Here is a 17,952-nt window from a genome sequence, read left to right as displayed (position 1 = left end):
TGTCGTAAGAATTTGACCCCAGTTAGCGTCTCTTTAACATTGAAGAAAATCTTTTGACACTTGAAAAGCGCCAGGCGTTTATCGGTCGTTTCGGAAAAGCGTTGAGGGACGGAAAACGTGAGACCATCGAAAATCACGAGCCCAAGGGTTTTTCCACTGTTTTCGATTCCTGCTTGTCGAGACACAAGTCAGGAAATAAAAATGGCTGACTAAAACGCGATGTGAGACTCATTGACTTTACAGACGGACAATAAAATTGCCACCGACGCGTGTCAGGTACAGTTACGAGTCTATATATGAGGTGCAACGGGGCTCGTCTGGTCATTTAGATGAATAACCGTTGAGATGAAACGTCAGGTTCTCGTCTTGGCCCTCGCTCTCGGGCTTGCGACCTCTGCAAACCTGCCGGACATAACAACCTACGCAAAAGTGACCAAGAACGGAGAAGAGACGAACAATACTCAGGGTGGATTCGGCGGATCGTTGACATGGCTGATCAAGTAAGCGCCGATATTATAATATTGCAGCATCTAACCAGAGCCCGACATCGGCTTGTCACTGAACATCCTCGTTTTGTTAAAGCACGTTATCAACGAGCAACAAAACGAAAGCCGAAGTTTCGGAGGGTCGAAGTGGATCCGACGTCAGCATAACCGTTTCGCCTGTCTACGTACCGCCAAGAATTCCTCAACTGCACAAAGGAGAAGCCGTGGATTATCCAACCACAAAGAGGTCGGTAAACTGACCGCAATTTTTGCCTTCATTCCTCACAAAAATGACACACGTTTCATATTTTTCAGGTATTCAACTCTCGACGAGGAAATGCTGGCACGTCTGGACTCTCAGGCGGGTCGAAACAGGGCCCAAGACAGGTTCCATCCTCCGGCAATATTCGAGCATGACATCGCTCACGGAAACGCAATGCGGACAAAGCCGATGGTCAGTTCATCGTCTTCTTCGTCTTCTTCGTCTTCTTCCGGACCATCCGGTTCAGCTTCACAGGACTCGGGCGCATCCAGCAGCTCGGCCTCCACAGGGCCGGGATACTCTTCACCCATTTTTCCGGGTAGCTATGACTACAAACCCCCGAGTTACCTGGACGTCAAGCCAATGACCATGTCCATGGACAGCTATTCACCGCCGGACACGATGCCGAAGGTGAGTTGACTGGATTTTAGAGCAAATACACTAGTCGATGAAGGTGAAACTTAGTATTGGACACTCTGGACTAGTTCCGTTGGGGGAAAATCTTCTGGGTGTGAGTGTAGATCTAAATCGAAAATTCGGTCGGATCTCAGAGATCAGAACGATCGGTAGGTTCAATTGATAGTAATCCGTGATGAGAGATTGTTGTACAGTAATTGAGACAAAGAATCCTAGATACGTGAGAAGCTTGAAAGTATTTATTCCGGATTTTGACCGTTCGGATTGATGAGATTTGATACGAAGGTGAACCCGAATTATGGTAACTCGTCGCTATGACGTAGACTGAAGCATCTAGTCACGCGAACTACTCAGATATCGAATACATCTCGAGGTACCGATGAATGAATGACAGAAAAACGTTTTTTCCCTGAATGAACACAGGCTCCGAGTTCATACGACTCGCCATCGATTCCGTACGGACCGCCAGCGGATTACCCTGACCACGACCATGATCACGATCAAGATCACGACCATGACCATGACCACCACTCCTCGGACCCTGAACTCAGCAGCGAGATCCATTCCTCGGACTTTGGTTCGGGTCCGATATACGGAGGCTCGGTACCGCCAAAGCCAGTGGAATACGCTGGTCACTACGATCACCCAGCGTTCGCGGACGATCCGTACATCCACGATCATGACCACGGACACGACTTCCACCACGACATAATATACGACCATATACCGGACGACCACACGACACCGGAGCCTGAAATGATGGACCAGCGTCTGAACAAGCGACCGTACTCGTACTATTTCGTCGGTAAGAAGCTGTGGTACGTACCGCTCTACTTCAGCATATACTTCATCATCTACATCGCTGCTCTCATACTGAAGAGCATCGCCAGGCACAAGATCAACTTCCCACACGCTCTCGCTTCCGCCGTTCAAAGCAGGAGCAACGACTCCCCTGGGTGGCTCGACCTTACCGTAAAGGTACTCGAGGGCATTGAGACGGCCGGGAAGAGGTTCGCCCAGAAGGCGTAGCGCCAGTTGGATTAAGTGTTCGGTTCGATTACCAGTTTTGAGACTGTCGTAGGAAGGTCAGAACGAGAAAATTCCTCTCGCTCTGACTTTCTCGTCACTCCAATTGAGCCCCCTTGCGACCAAGTCTTGACGTGGTCAAGAATTATTCGCATCTCGGCTGTCTAGTGGAGAAAAATACGAAAATGCACAGGGTACGATATTCTGTCTACTGTACCGCTGTACGTAGGTTAAGCCTTATATTTTTTTTCTTTTTTAATTTGTATAATAATTAGCCAAAATTTGTAACATGTATATATCGTCGACGAAACCAATAAAAGAAATTCCTTACTACACTTACAATCAAATCAATCTCTCACCGTCACCCAATCATCTCTATTCAGCTGTTTCAACGACCAATCAAACCTACGTGATAATCACCATAGATTCTACATAGATTTTGAAACTGTCGTTATGCCAGAAATAAGACCGAAGAAAAAGGTCCTGGTCGATCAGACAGTGTATTAACTGGATCACTCTCATTCTAAACCATTAATCAAGGGGACCGTCATTGGCGTGTCATGAAAAGCGATTGATTTTTCCATTTGAGCATGGTTCGATCTTTCACGATTTTGGGACCATGATGACGCCGATTCTCGCAACGTCAATCCCGCTGCTTCGCAGCCGAGGTCCTCGCCTAACAGAATTCGTGTCGTCCCAACGGCCGAGTTCTGGGACCAATTATCGTCAGTGTTTAGAGTAGTGTTTCAACGGGACTTGGCTGTGATCGCTAATCAGCTGTTCCAACGTACCAAGGTATCGAGCCTCGATATATGGAGCATCTAACTGGTCCCCATGTGCTGGTCAAATCCACGAGCCACGAGCAGGTCGACAAGTTCACTGGCTAATTGGACAAGTAAATGACCCAATAAGTCTTAGAGGCTCGATTTTCTGGCCTTGAACTTCGAGCCGAAGAGAAATTCCATGAAAATGGTCTTACGCTTTCAAGAGCAGTTTAATATATGATCGTCCTTTTCACCCTTTTCTAAGATTTTTCAGGGAAAAGTTCAACCAAGGGAATGTCTTTGAATTTACATATTTTACTATTTACATTTAGAATAATTCAAAGTATGTCTGTATCTTAAAATTTATGAAATGTTTTCAACCGATTATATTTTCTTTTTACTTTTTTGGATTCGAGTGTTAATTCATCAACTAAAAGCAAAAGCTCGTACGTGCTGGTATGTGCAACAAAATAAAAAAAATAAATAAAAAAATTGGCAGTTACGCCCTTCTGTTTTGATCGTTTTTTTTTTTTCATGTAATTATTAATGAAAAATGGTCATATCTGCCTGTCATACGACCATTTGCCTTTTATGATTTCAAACGCTTGATTTCGTTTGATACGTTTTAATAATTTTAAGAGCGAATGGTGAAAAAAAAGAAATATTATACGCTCTTTCGATACTAAATTCGCATTTTTGGCAGTTGCGATCTTACGCCATTAGAAACGCGATTTTATTCGTAGTCTGAATTTCTTGTCGAGAAAAATTGTACACTCTGCGAAACGGAATTTTTGTACTTTGAATCCAGCTTTATTCGTTAATTATATTTTCAATCTTTTACCAATAACTCTGATTACAAACATATTTCCAAATTTACATGCAGGAATTGATTGAATTTTTTTTTTTACCGTTTTTTTGCCAATCTCTTCAAGTTGGCAATTTTTTCGAAAATTGATTGAAATTCAACCTGCCACCATTTTGGAATAAATCGTAATTGAAGTTGTTAAAAATCACAAACACATTTCTACGCTCAAAAAGAAACTTGGAAAATTATCATTTCTGGAAGAGATTCCCGAATGAAAAATGAAAAAAATTATATAAAATATTCCAAACTCAAACTAGTATACAGCGACCGATAGCTAAAATTAGAAACGAACCTGGTAACGAGAACGGACGTGCGGTGAAGTGTTTGAATGAAACCGATTAGTGCCGGCAGAAATCTGGAGCAGTAAGTTTAACGAGGTTTAATCTATTCATTTCACCCTCAGTTCAATAAAGTCGGCGTCTGATGTCACTCTCGAGTCAAATGTTCAGATCGATGAAAAAATATTGTCCAAATGATTTCAACCTACCCGTCGATAAGAGTTTATAAAAATCTTTCAGTTTTTAATGTTTAATTTTTCTAATTCTTCACCTCTGATCGTTTCAGTTTTTACACAAGACTTCTTTTCCGCTATAACAAATCCCAAATTATTTCCGAAAGGCACGTGTAAAAATCTTCAGTCACGGTTTATTAACCTGTATCGAAAACGAAGGGCAACGAAAAGCTCGAGTATAAATATATCTGAGACACGATAAATAATAAAAATAAATCCCTGCCGGGTAGACTGAATAATTGGGAGAACTAAAATAGTGTTCTTAGATTTTCGACTATGGATCGATCTCCGTCGAACTACGAGCCAATTTTATTCCAGTATATAGATATTCGAGTACAGACTGGGCGTTGGACTTGTAACAATTAGGACGTTTAACACCAATTGGTTGTTTACCTAACGTTTCTTACGATACAGTTACGAAGATGTGAGACGTCGAGCATCTCTCACCCTCACCGGCTCGGAGGCTCAGTTCGATCTAAGAAATCCCCCGGAACGTGTCCCGTCCCCAAAAACCTCCTGAAATCGTTCACCGGACTTCGTCGTGATTAGAGAAAATAATAAAATAAAAATTACATACAAATTTGAAAAATATCAAAGTTCTTTGCGTCGACCGGTTAAACAGTGAAATAATGTAATTCTGGAGGATGAGAAAAAAATTTAATTACGTATAACGAAGAGTCGAAATGCTGTCGAAAATTTTTAATTGATCGAAATTTGTTTGCGCGATTGTAACGTTTTAGGTATTTGTTGCACAAGTGTTTACAGTGACGTACAGAAACTACAAAGACGTGAATTACGATATATATATATAATTACTCCTGATCTTGAATCGTAATTTTTCGACAAAATTTTTTTTTTTTTTTTTTATTCAAACTTCGTCCTCTTCTCATTAGGAAAATCTAGGTGAGTTTTCGATCTTACAATCGGCGTACTTCAGTTTGCTTTCGATCCTCTCGACGAATTTCCCAGACTAATATATCCGTTCTTTTTACATTCCCAAGTCAAAATGGAATCAAGTTTTCTGCGCGAATCGCTCCTGTTTCTGGCTTTGATCAGTTCGGTACTGTCAGCGACGATCATGGAAGATTCAGAAATCGAGTCAATAACGGGTACCAGAGAACCGGAAACAGTTTCAACGACGGAATTGACGTCCGGAGTCGCGACTACCGTCCAGTCCTTCAGGTAAGACTTTCCACCGTTAATTTCTTTTTATGAATTTCAATTCCAAACGAAGAGAAAGAAAACAAAAAAAAAAAAAAAACTGTACAACGTTTACCGACGTTGCAAATTGCCTACGTATCACTTTTTGCTTATCTGACCTCAGAGAATCGCGATGGTATCGACCAGGCGGACTCGCGAGAGGAGGCGACGATCACGACGATCACGACGACATGCTGGATTATCACGATGCCCATGATGAACACCACGAGGAAAAGGCCATGGTCGAGGGAAAGGAGGATTACTGGGGAGGTTACTACGACTTTCTCATTAACGAGGGAAGCTACAAATTCTGGGCCGTATTCCAGGTGAGAATATTTGAAGCCCGATGAACTGATTTGTGCTTGTTTCAACAAATTTTTGTAAAAACAATAAAGAAAAAACCTTACGAAAATTTTTGTACCTAAAACTATATTTTTCGATTGTGGTAAAAAAAATGAATATAGTCAAGGACCGAGCGGTAACCGGAACTAAAAGTTTCTCTCAGTGTTAATCCTGATAAAAATTTACAATTTTTTTGGATCATTGGAATCAAAGAAGTTTTCAAATTTGCAACATTTTGTTATTTTCAACATCGGAATGATAGATTCGCAGGTTCTAAATTCTAAAGTTGAATAATCGCGTTGCAGTTGCGGGATAAAAGAGTGCGTAAAAAAAAAGAAAAAAATTGTAAAAAAAAAACAGAAACCTACTAAATAACGTAAATTTTCAGCTCGGAACAGCGGCGTTGCTGATTTACAGCGGTTTCGCAGCTTTGTACTACGCGAAGGTAAATCCATCGACGGACGAGGACTACGAGGATTACTTCCTGCGGAGACGTCGATCGATCTATCGACCCCCTCAAGAAAGGACTTTCCTCGGTCTGAGTCCCGAGGCTTTTCAAAGGATACTGGACGCGGTGGCGAGGGAATTTTACTGACTGTGTTAAAAACATGTTAAACGTATTCCTGGATGGCAATTTTTTACAACTTCTCATTTATCGGCTACGCATATTGTTCGCGCTTATCATCACGCGGTTCGAATTTCTATAATTGTAAATCCGATACGCGAATGTTAAGAATTCAACGTGCAGTTTATCACATTCTATACAATATATAATACGTTTATTATTATACATATGGATAGAATGTGGCGATAAATTTCAGCACACGTCTGTCTAGGATATACATGTTTCTATATATTTTTCGATTTACGTAAAATGCGTTTCAAGACAGTAAAAGAAAATTTCACTTTCCGTTCGTTTTTCAATTAATATATATATATATATATATAATTAATTATAATATACATATATATATATATATATATATATATATATCGCATTGTAACGACGGATTGCGACAATTTCTTTCCACCGCTGATAATTAGGAACGATTTTATACGAAATGTGTATTAAGATTGTTCTTACTTTGAGCAGGTGTAAAAGTATCCATATTATGTATAGAATGTATCGCAAGGTCAGTCTCACCGCTATGTCTAACATAATTAATCTAATTATAACCTTTATACTTAAAAGTCTATTTTAATGTTTAATAATTAATTTTTGTGTTTCTCTTCTTTTATTTTTTGTACGATATTTTTTTTTTTTTTTTTTGTAATGTTCTCCGCGTTTTTGTACACGTAAATTTGTACCTGTGTACGTTCGTACGAAATGCATGTGTACGTAAGCGTGCGAATTCAAAACCCGAGTAAAAAAAATAAATTATATGCCATTTGAAAAATGTTGTAAGTATACATTATTTATACGACCGTAAGAATCATTTTTACGAAATAGAGTCAGTTTAAAAAATGCCGCATGTAAGGGTTGAAACACTCCCAAGCAGGACAATTTTTCAGTGTTCAATATATTTATCGAATAATGAAAAAAAAAAAAGAAAATTGTTTTTAAAAAAACATACACCGCTTCGCAATCTCTCGTAGGAAAAAATTTTAATTCCTTAAATTATACAATATACAATAGAGGTAAATATAGGGAGTAAAACAATTTCGAACAGCGTTCCTTCCCTCCCTCTTTTTATCCGTCCGACGATATCGGATCAGGGTTCGTCCGTCTGTCGCGACCACCGAGGCGAACAGCAGCAACCGGGGTTTGAGTTTTTGTTGAAAACTACAGGCGAGAGTCTCTCTGGAACGAGTACTCGGAGAGATATCGATGCGTTTTATACGAACGCGGCATGCAACACGCGTATAATTAATGTCTGTAAGTTGAATCGGCGAAAAATGAGGGAGGGGATATGGTCGACTAAATATTCGCGGTGCATTAAACGGCGGTAAAAAACGTCGGAAAGTGGGGCCCGATAAATCAGAGAAGGGCCCCTCGATCGAAACCGTCGAAACCTCGGAGGCAAATTTTCTTGTCGATGTTGCGCGCGCATTAAACGAACACGCCTGCGGCCGATCTTAAGGTGACGCTATAGTTCGTCTTTACCGACCGAGCGATTTTTCATTTATTAAGCTATTATCCGCGGAGTCGACGCATCGTTGACCTGAAAAATGTTCCAGCCAGTGTGATTCTATGTCTGTAAATTCCCGAACACAAATATCAAAGTGAAAGAAATTATTGTTTTACTCAACGATAAGATGAGAAAATGTAATCCTCTGATTGAATTGCCACTAGTTGTAGTTAGTCACATTTTCTGGCGTTAGTATCGTGTTGAATAGTAAAATTTTACGATACGCTTTCTTGATAAATTTTATTCAAAGTCGAATGTATTTCAATAAGTAAAACTTTAGACAACCGACCAAATAACATGAGAAACAAAAATTTTGAAATGGAAGAAGTAATCTCGATTACAGACTTGAGTTGAATGATTTCAACATTTGTAAAAAGTAAAAATACGAGACTCGTGTTGTGTGTTATTTAAAGATTCTAAATTTCGGGAAAAGTTTTTTTTATTAAAACTGGACACCGAATCGGATGAAAAGATGTTTAACATAAAAGCTAAAAAGCGGTGTTACTTTATTTAACGTATTTAGTATACAATTTGAATATTGACAAATTAAAAGAGTCGCGTGGTTTGAGGTAATCAAACAGTTCTCGATTGATTTTTCTGTAATAAAATAACTAAATTGGTAAAAGTTATTTACTTTTTGTCTTTCGATGTTTAAAAATTCATCAATTTCAATAATATTTAAGCGCTGTCGTGACGCTCACGGTGTTTTCCCTATTCTCATGGTGGCGCCACCTTGTGACGTAGAAGAATCAGGCCTGCCTTGTGGGCCCCGCTGCATTCCCCCACGTCCAGCGACCCGCCAGTCGCCCCCAGAATCGACGCGCCAATTTGAGAAATTTCCGATAAGCGTGGTGTAAGTACAGGGTAGAGAGATGCGGCAAGGACGAACGAACGAAGCGGCAGAGAGAAAGGGGGGGGGGGGGGGGGGGGCCTGAGGCCCTTTTCGTCCGTGACTCAAAACCCCGGTTTAGTATCATCATAGTTGCAAGTAGTTGATTTAGTCTGTTGAAAAAAAAAGGAAAAAAAAACTGTATTTCCTAGTTTGTCCAACCACGAAATTGATTTTAATTTTTTTACCCAGAAACGTACTTTTTACGGTTATGGTAAAAAATTGAGTGATAAGAATTAAAAATTTTCCTTCGTGAAAATCTTCGGAACATGATATAAAAATTCACCGCTGAAATTTTGTTCAATTTTCTCGTAATAAAAACCGATTCTCAATTTTTTTGTGCTACATATGAAACTATGATTAATTATTTCTCATGTAGATAATCAAAGTCGTATCAACAAATATCGACGGTTTAAAATTACGCTTGCATAAAGACCGTTTAAACGAACTTCCCTCAACTAATCTTAATTAAACACTTATTCGGTCACTAAATTTTTAATGTTCTGTTGCCCTTTGTCTAATGATGTCTAATGCTTCTTATATTCGTAATTAAAAACCGTGTCCTTGCAATCACAAGCTTTGGCTATAGCAACAAAATCAATCCGTGCATGACAACGATATCTAAAAAAAAAAAAACGGGAGAAATCATTGGAAATTCCCGCGATGAAATGTGCATGCAAAAAAATCATGAAACTAGCTGCGTAATTGTCGGTATAAATTGGCTTGAAAAAAAAAAATTATTGTGTCCATCACTGTCTTGTGTTAAATATCTGTACACACGCAATATGGCGGGGCATCATCGTCAAATTCTGTGGTAATTTTAACAAGGTACAGTATTAAATAGCTCCAACGACCGAGGGCTGCGAAATTGCGCTGCGCGGTTACAAGACGTCAGGTTTGTAAAATAAAGACTCTCCTGCGGTTATTATGACGTGAAAAACGTCACAGCGAATGCAGTCAAGCTGCAGGAATGTACCTCGGATGGAATTTCGACGCATTCTTCTTTTCCTCGAGATTGGCGAGCCGGAACGTCGCGTCGCGGCGGCGCAATTCCATATTTCGTTACTTCCAAACACTGATTTTCAACGTCAGGATTTCAAGAATTCAATTAATTACTCCGATTCGAATGGCGAAACAAAATTATCAAAAGCAAAAATGATAAAAAAAAATCAATGTGAGTAAATTTCAATCTCGAAAAATTGACCAAAATTTTGCAATAATTTGGGTAAAAATTTACGCAAAGAAAGCAGAACAAAAAAAAAAAATTCGCGAACGTCAGGAAAGTGACGAGTGCTTTTTGTTTTGTTTCTTTTGATTTTTTATAACATAATATAATTACAGTTTTAAGGATTCGTCGGATAAGAATAAAATTGTTATTGAACATGGCAAGAAAATGTAGAATTCAATTTTTTTCTTCATTCAAATAAATTATAACTACCTACTCATACAACTAGGGAAGAGAAAAATCGAGCGTAAAGGAACGAAAGTATCAAAATCAGATATAAAGAGAGAGAGAGAGAGAGATCCCTTCAAGAAATGCGTGTTTTTGCAACCTTACCGCAAATCGTCGTGTTCCCAGTATATCCTCCGCATTTTTCTACACACAGCGATGGACAGTCCGCGCAGATTGTCATTTGTTCGATCTTTCGGTGAATTTTTTTGTCCCAAATAAATAAAACGAAAGAACATAATTTGCGGTGCATCGCCGCTGCCTCCTCGGCCGTCTTTATACGGCACAAAATATTTCACCGGTTCTACGAACTAATTATATTTTAATCGTACCTTTACCTGTATATATATATGTGTATATATATATATATATACACACATATATACCGACTTGCAGGACAAACACATCTGCACGTATTTCGGGCATTAAAATCCTGCGCAATTGATATGCTGATGAAAATTCGGAAACTGAATTAGTATATTATGTTACAAGTGCGGAAAGTGGGCTATTTCCAACCAGTGTGAAGTTTGCAGTTGTGACACGCAATTTTTTTCAACACCTGTATACAGTCAGGTTTGATTTGAGAAGCAAACCTAACCTAAACGCGCAAACTTCGGTTGAACTCAGCCCAATGACGTCACCGGCAGTGCGTAAAGCCCGTGCGTGAAATTAAGTTGTAGAAAAGTGAGCATGTGTCAGGAAACTTTTAGCGCGTAAGACTTAGAATTTCAGCTAAGCTAAGCTAGACTAAATCTAACTTTCCAAACAAGTGTTGGAAACTAAAATTTTCACAAAATAAAATTCTACTCAATTCACTACAGATTCCCTGTTTGAGTCTGAATTTTATGACATCTTTGATTTATTCACTTTCTTTAGCGGAGACTGAAATTTTTTGAGAATCGAGTAACTGTAACAGGTGAATTGGAACTGACTGAATGTATTTTTTATTTGTTTTTTTTTTTTCTTGTGTAACGTGATTAGGGATGGAAATACCATTTAGTAACTGTTTTGAAGACATTCTACACAGTATCTAACGTTGTAAATGATCAAGAGTGGGTTGTTCTACTTTGAAATTTTTTTTACCAACGATCGGTAAGAACGTAAATTACCGTTGACGATAATAAGCGGAATCGAACCGTGATCGATCTCGAGTTTCGTTTCACGAAACGATGTCGTACATTGTACAAGCCGCGTGCGAATTGTGCTCGATGCAATTACCGTCTTCTGCTTTTTGGATCCCGCAGTGAATTTCACCGCGCCGTTTCAAGAAAAGATCGCACGCAATCGTGGTCGACAAGCACGATCGAAGAGTTAGTCTTGCATGCAGATATCGTATATGAGATAATCAGGAATACGCGTTGCATGCAGCAGCTTCGGGATCAGAGATGAAACAAAAAAAAAAAAATAGTGCAAAGAAAACGAGAGGCATTTTTCAACGCGAAAAAAGGAAGCATCAAGCATCAAGCATGAACGTGTAAAGAGAGAAAGAGGAAGAAGAGGAGGGACAGAATAAGGAGGCATTACTGAGCCCCGGGGCAAAAACGATTTTGCAATTTTGTATAACCAAATTGGCGCGCAGGTGTGCGAGTATATTTGCCGTTGTATTTTATCTCGGGCCGTGGGTGGGTACATACGTGAGTCGAGTCGATAAATTATCGTCAGAGCGATAAACGTGCGATAATCTCTCTCTGCGCTCACTCGCCAGCGGCCGATGATCCTAGCGATGGCCACTGAGCTGAAAATAATCGCTGCATCGATTAATCGGATCGAAAAAAATAATCGAACACGTCTCGGTTGAATGGGTAAAAATTAATCGATTGATCGATTGTTTCGATTTTTTTTTACACTGGGCATTTGAAACGAAAATTTCGTAAATTTCAGTACGTAGTCTTATTACGCTGGTGGCGGAAAAGTTTTTTGATAATTTATAATTTCATTCAAAATATTTTTAAATTGCAGATGAAAATGTTCATTTATCTTTATCATCTATTATCAAAAACCGATTCTGAGGAAAAATTGAAAAATAATCGATTATGATCGATCGAACGGGAAAAAATGATCGATTTCATTGAAATCCTCAATCCTTAAATGTTTTTTCTATCTTGAAATTTTTTTCCATTTATCTGAATTTTGAATAATTGTTAAATTATTCGTTTAACCCATTTTAGAGTTTTCATTTAAAATTCTCCGTTCCCCTGAATCGAATATTGAATCTATGAAATCTATGAAATTCAATATTCCACGCAAACGAATTTAGCTTCACCTCTATGCTCGATAGTTTAATGTTTCACCTCCTGATTGATCATTTATTCGCAAAAGTCGATATCATAAAATTTTGTGACACGCTGAAGTAACGTGTAATCGGCATAAAAATAAGAATTCTCTATTACATAAATTTCCGAACATTCTAACGACAGAAGAAAATATAATCTAACAACATTCTGCGTTCGTACATAATTATATGGAGTGGAAACAACCGAGTTTGACTCTAATTGCGGGTACGATTACTCATGTCGTAAATGTGAGTGAATGTATAAGAGAAAGAAGTTGAGAAAAAAATTACCGAGCATAATAAAAATTATAATACGCGTATAATCTAACAACCGTACAAACCATGGGAGAAACGGTATTACAAATAGGTAAGTATAAAGTCACATCATATGTTATACGCGTATGAGTTCCAGCGATGAATGTAATAACCGAGAATTAGGCGCGGGTTATGTGAAAAAAAAAATTATCACGCGCTGATTCGTATTCACGTAACGTAACGTCCGCAATTGTGAGAAGAAAACGAGACGCGGCGATGAAAATTTCGCGATTTGAAGTTGCAAAAAAAAAAAAACTAGAATAGTAAAATGACAAGATAAAATATAAAAAGATTAGTGATTTACAAAACACTTTTTTCGCTGTTTCAAATATTGCGAATCTTGATGCATAAGAGACGATGAAAAATTTTTTAGCTCTCAGATTTGTGATGAGCATTGGATTTTTCTTAACATATGTTCAAAGAAAATAATTCCACACTGCACTGACGGTAAGTAACTAAAGTTATTCTATTATTAATTAAAAGAACATCCGTCCGGTGGGAAAAAATCTCAGTACAAGTTGGTACTAACCGAACTTGATACATGTACAAAGTTGAACCTCATAAAGGGAATTGAAAGAGCACAAGGTATAAACCTGTGATTTGCCTGAAGTGCATACGTGTGTGTGTGTGCGTGTAGGGGGTGAATACGCATGCGAAGTATTATATATGCAGGCGAACGTGATGCAAATTTTTACACGATTGTACGCCGGCGTCGATTATGCAAATTTGGATAATTGAAGAAAAACCGTAATCTCGGCATCGGGTAATTATATTCACTCCTCGATGCTTCGTCACGCAATATCAAGCACGATGAGCGAAACCGAGAATCGGTAGGTACTCGAAACCATACCCGAGTAACGCTGTGAGAAACGCGTTTACGCTTCAGAATCATCCGTAAAAATTTTACCATCACGCTCGGGTGATTGATATTCGTGAATTTTTGATTTTCAAAAATTTTCCACCCAGTCCAAGACTTTAAATTCAAGCGGTTCGTGCAATTTTCTGTTTTTTCGCCATTTAATTGTTAATATGCGTAAAATGTTGAGAAATAAAATTATCAAATTATGATACAGTAATTAAACAGTATACGAAAAACAATCCGAATTTAATCGACGAATCGAATTTCTTTGAGAATTTAAACTTTTTGGGCCTTTTAGGGCCTTTTTGGATCTGATGGAACCTTGTGAGATACTTTCAGACGTTTTTCAAAATTCTTGGCAATTTGTTCACACGAGTTACAGCCACGTAAGACCACCTTAGTCTCAGCGATTCGGGGTTTTGGGTCCTTTAGGATATTATTGGGCCTGTTTTTGAATTTTCTGCATTCAACTGTTATAACCAGAGTCACAGAACAGTAATAACGCGATGCATTGTACGAAGGATAATCTAAATTTAATCAACATGTGACATTAATTTGGAACTTTTGATTCTTCCAGCTTTTTTTTTTTGGATATAATTCATGCCTTTTTCGAATTACGTTTAAAATCATTTACCGGAATAAAAACGAGTAATATTTGATTTTTCCAGGAATTCTCGGGCTCTCGAGTGTTTTTTAAAAACTTTGAGCCTCTTTTTGAATTCCCGTGCAACAGAGTCATATAATCTACGATAAATTTGGTTTTTGGAAAATTATCACTCAGGCACGTTTGTATTTGATACTCGAGCGTAAAATATTCAGGATCGGCCTGATCCAAGGACCGGTAACCGGCAGAGCCGCGAGTCTCAACCTCACACAAAACCGCTCGTTATACATATTTTCTCAAGTCAACGACACGATATTCGAATACACAGGCATACACGCTCTACTCGTATGCATTTTACTGTTAGCCGTCCTCGCGCACGCTCGAATATTCGCGTTAAATTCAAAACTCCCACCCTATATTAACATACCGTACACCAACAGCGCTTCGAAATCGTCGAGCAGGCAATTTTTCTCCTTGATATGTTTATCAAGAGATAAAAATTCTGCATTTGATACTTATTATTTTTACAACCGTTGTGTTCATTACTGTGTGTTTTTTTTTTTTTCTTGTCTTTTGTGTAAAATTTAAAAATATTCACAGAACGGAAAAAATTGGCACTTGTTCAAAGACGAGCAGAAAAGATGAAAAAAAAATAAAAAAAGGAATTAGAACAAGTATGTGATAAAAAAAAAAGAAGTGACCGAACGAGAAAAAAAAAATCTTCCCAAGATATCCATTCATTCGTTCGTTCATTCATCCACTCGTCTCGTTTAGTCGTTCATTCATGTAGAGCTGATTTTCCGGTAGACTTAACGAACGAAAAGGATAACATTTTTTTATCTTTCTTCTTCCTCTTTTTTTTTTTTTTTTTTTCTTTTTGACGAACAACACGAAAGAGAAGACAAAATTTACGGATCAAAGCACACGAGTAAAATGTTGCGATTTACGCATACGTGAACGTGTACATATACAATATATAACCGAATTAACATACAATACAAGTCGAATTCGTATTTCTATGCCGACACATACTACGGTTTATGCATTGGTTTATACAAATAAATACATATTTACATACGATGGTAGAAACGTCTACCTAAAAGGTACGTATAATGTACACATATATGTATGCATTTATGTAGAAATCCTAAAAAAAAAAAAGGCGGAGTGCACGGCAGCGGAATGTTCGAATAATATCTCAAAGCTGTGCGCGCACCCGACACACACACACATATAGAAAAATGTATAAGCAGACAGGCACATGATATGCCAACAAGTGTGTAGGTGAAGTCGACGTGAGAAAACCGGACCGTCTCGCGGTCAATGGCTGTGTAGTGTTGTGTAGTTCACTGCCAACCGCGTTGCTGCAAGAGAGTGAAGAGAGCGAGAGGGGAACACTTCTTTATACCTTTGTATCTATACAGAGCGTGGTCCGAGTATACACGTTGTGCCTAGGAGTGTAGCTTCTTTCTCTAAAAGATTGTGAAAAAAATGCGCGGGGGGAAAAGATACTAAATTTATACATATTTTTAAGTTTTTAAGATTTTTTTTTTTTTTTTTTTTTAAAGAAAATGAAATCACTCGGAGCAGTTTGAGGGTAAGGGATTTGTTATTTATAGTTTCAGATGAGATGAAATTTCTTCGAGTTGAAAACACCTTTTCGGAAAATTGTTGACAAACAAAATTTTATAAAAAAATTTCGGGATCGCAGTTCAGAAAGCTAGCCTCAAGCTCGAATCGATGAACAGGTTTCAAAGGTTGTTTCAATATTTCGAGTCAAACGGATAAAAATTGACCGAGAAATCTGCGGCACAAGATTGAAAACTTTGCCGTTTCCTACTTGCATGCGCTACGCCACCATTTTGTTTAATAATTTCGGTGAAAAAGTTGTAAAATGTTTTCGAAACTGTAAATAACAAAGCCCTCAAACTCAAATTGCTTCGAATTAATTTCATTTACTTAGAAAAAAAAATTTTTCAAAATTTCATAGGGATTCTTTTAGACATTTGGTACAAAGTTACTTAAACGGTTTGATTTTGAAAAAAACGAGGCACGTCGCAGGAGTTGTAAGCATACGACGTGTATACTCGCACCATTGTACAGAGTGAACTGGAATCGACTCCGCGGTTCGTCGTCTGCAAAAATTTAACGCGCAAGCGCTACAATAATTCGAGAACCGCTGTTTGCCAGGTTGACCAACTCTGTCTATAACCTCAAAAACTTTCACGCTTGTGAGTCGAGCGCAAATGTCACCGCGACAATTACTGTAAAAATATTTCAGGTTACGTTCATAACGGTTGGTCACCCTGACGATGCAACCGCTCTTAGACTGTTGCGCATGCGCGTTAAATTTTTTTGCAGACGACGGACCATTCGTACAGTCCTTAGAAATTCATTATTCACGTTATACAAACACGTGCTGCGCGGTGTCGATTCGGTTGCCTGACAACAGGCGGATTGCTCTCTACTCACGCGTCGAAGTCTCTAAAATTCGCCGACTGCCAATTAATTCTCACAGCTATCGTGCAAGTGGTATTATTATTATTATTATTATTATTATTAACATTAATTTTTTTTTTTTTTTTTTCAATTATTTCTAAGGTGAACAGAAATTGTTAATAGAAAACACCCGAGTTTATATTATAATATCAAACGAAAGTGTTTTCAACTTATTATATATACTTCATGTTAAAATTTCATTCGTCTAGGAATATTTTCACCCTCGGTTATTCGAATTTCTGACTAAAATACGATGACGATGTTACTGACATTTGTATTTCACATATATATATATCATGGTAGAAAGTGGCCCAAAAGAGGGTGAAAGAAAAGTCCTGAGAGGGTAAATAAAAAAAAAAAGAAAATTCGTAGCGAGGCCGAAAAAGTCCCAAAAAACATTCTATCCTGACAGTAAAAATTCTGACAGTACTTCACGCTTTGCATTACTCTGCATTTGAGGTGAGAAAAAAATTGTGAAAAAAAACAAAATAAATGAAATGAAATGAAACGAAATCTTCTCAAATTCCTGCAGCGAATAATCGATCATCGATGAATAAAATGATGAGACTTTGGTACAATAGAGTATTACGAATAAGAATGCGTTATTTTTCACGCATTAATACGCATTACGGGGTTTCAAAAAATGTATAACTGACTTTACCCCGAGGACCCGAAAGTCCACCGAAGAATAACGGCGAAGTTAGGCTGAACAGGGTATACAAAGTCGAGTGGCATGCCTCTCTGAGTATATACAAGTATACAGTATACAGTATACAGTATACAGTATACAGTATACAGGACGAATACACGGGGAAGAGCGAAGATGAAGAATAGGTGGACGTGTATGCGGTGCGTGGAAGATCTTCGGGATGTCAGTCAGTCAGTCGGTGGTTAGCCGTGATCGAGTAAAGACGAACGGATTCGAGTCGTCCGTTGCGCGAGGAATTTTCTCCTCCACCCGGATAAATAAAATCAAGGAAAAGCTGCGCGATGAACAATAAAGACGGTGCTGAACGATGTGCGGTATAAAAATAGCGGGGAAAGTAAATTTTTTTTTATTATC

The 17,952-nt window shown here is 38.3% G+C and overlaps 2 protein-coding genes and 1 long non-coding RNA gene across 3 annotated transcripts in view; 2 read left to right on the top strand and 1 right to left on the bottom strand.

The window, feature by feature from the left end:
- Positions 1-17,952, bottom strand: part of LOC124178573 — a 66,751-nt gene that overhangs the window by 25,044 nt on the left and 23,755 nt on the right. The gene's annotated exons all lie outside the window — the stretch shown is intronic.
- Positions 117-2,527, top strand: LOC124178569. The gene is made up of 4 exons (XM_046562008.1): positions 117-500; positions 583-732; positions 801-1,158; positions 1,588-2,527. Exons 1-4 carry the CDS (start codon positions 346-348, stop codon positions 2,191-2,193), a joined length of 1,269 nt encoding a protein of 422 aa, XP_046417964.1. The 5' UTR covers positions 117-345; the 3' UTR covers positions 2,194-2,527.
- Positions 4,802-6,772, top strand: LOC124178572. The gene is made up of 4 exons (XM_046562012.1): positions 4,802-5,233; positions 5,332-5,512; positions 5,655-5,856; positions 6,261-6,772. The coding sequence occupies exons 2-4, from the start codon at positions 5,337-5,339 to the stop codon at positions 6,465-6,467; spliced, it is 585 nt and encodes a 194-aa protein (XP_046417968.1). The 5' UTR covers positions 4,802-5,233; positions 5,332-5,336; the 3' UTR covers positions 6,468-6,772.

The sequence above is a fragment of the Neodiprion fabricii genome, chromosome 3 (genome assembly GCF_021155785.1).
Source record: "Neodiprion fabricii isolate iyNeoFabr1 chromosome 3, iyNeoFabr1.1, whole genome shotgun sequence".
In the NCBI taxonomy this organism is placed as follows: Eukaryota; Metazoa; Arthropoda; class Insecta; order Hymenoptera; family Diprionidae; genus Neodiprion; species Neodiprion fabricii.
Note: the sequence above shows the minus strand (reverse complement) of the source record. Positions and strands in the feature narration are given on the sequence as shown.

Coding starts and splice junctions, on each gene's coding strand:
- LOC124178569 (XM_046562008.1), top strand. CDS start 346: ATGAAACGTCAGGTTCTCGTCTTGGCCCTCGCTCTCGGGCTTGCGACC. Junction 501..582: donor TCGTTGACATGGCTGATCAA/GTAAGCGCCGAT, acceptor GTTTTGTTAAAG/CACGTTATCAACGAGCAACA. Junction 733..800: donor GATTATCCAACCACAAAGAG/GTCGGTAAACTG, acceptor CATATTTTTCAG/GTATTCAACTCTCGACGAGG.
- LOC124178572 (XM_046562012.1), top strand. CDS start 5,337: ATGGAATCAAGTTTTCTGCGCGAATCGCTCCTGTTTCTGGCTTTGATC. Junction 5,513..5,654: donor ACTACCGTCCAGTCCTTCAG/GTAAGACTTTCC, acceptor ATCTGACCTCAG/AGAATCGCGATGGTATCGAC. Junction 5,857..6,260: donor AATTCTGGGCCGTATTCCAG/GTGAGAATATTT, acceptor GTAAATTTTCAG/CTCGGAACAGCGGCGTTGCT.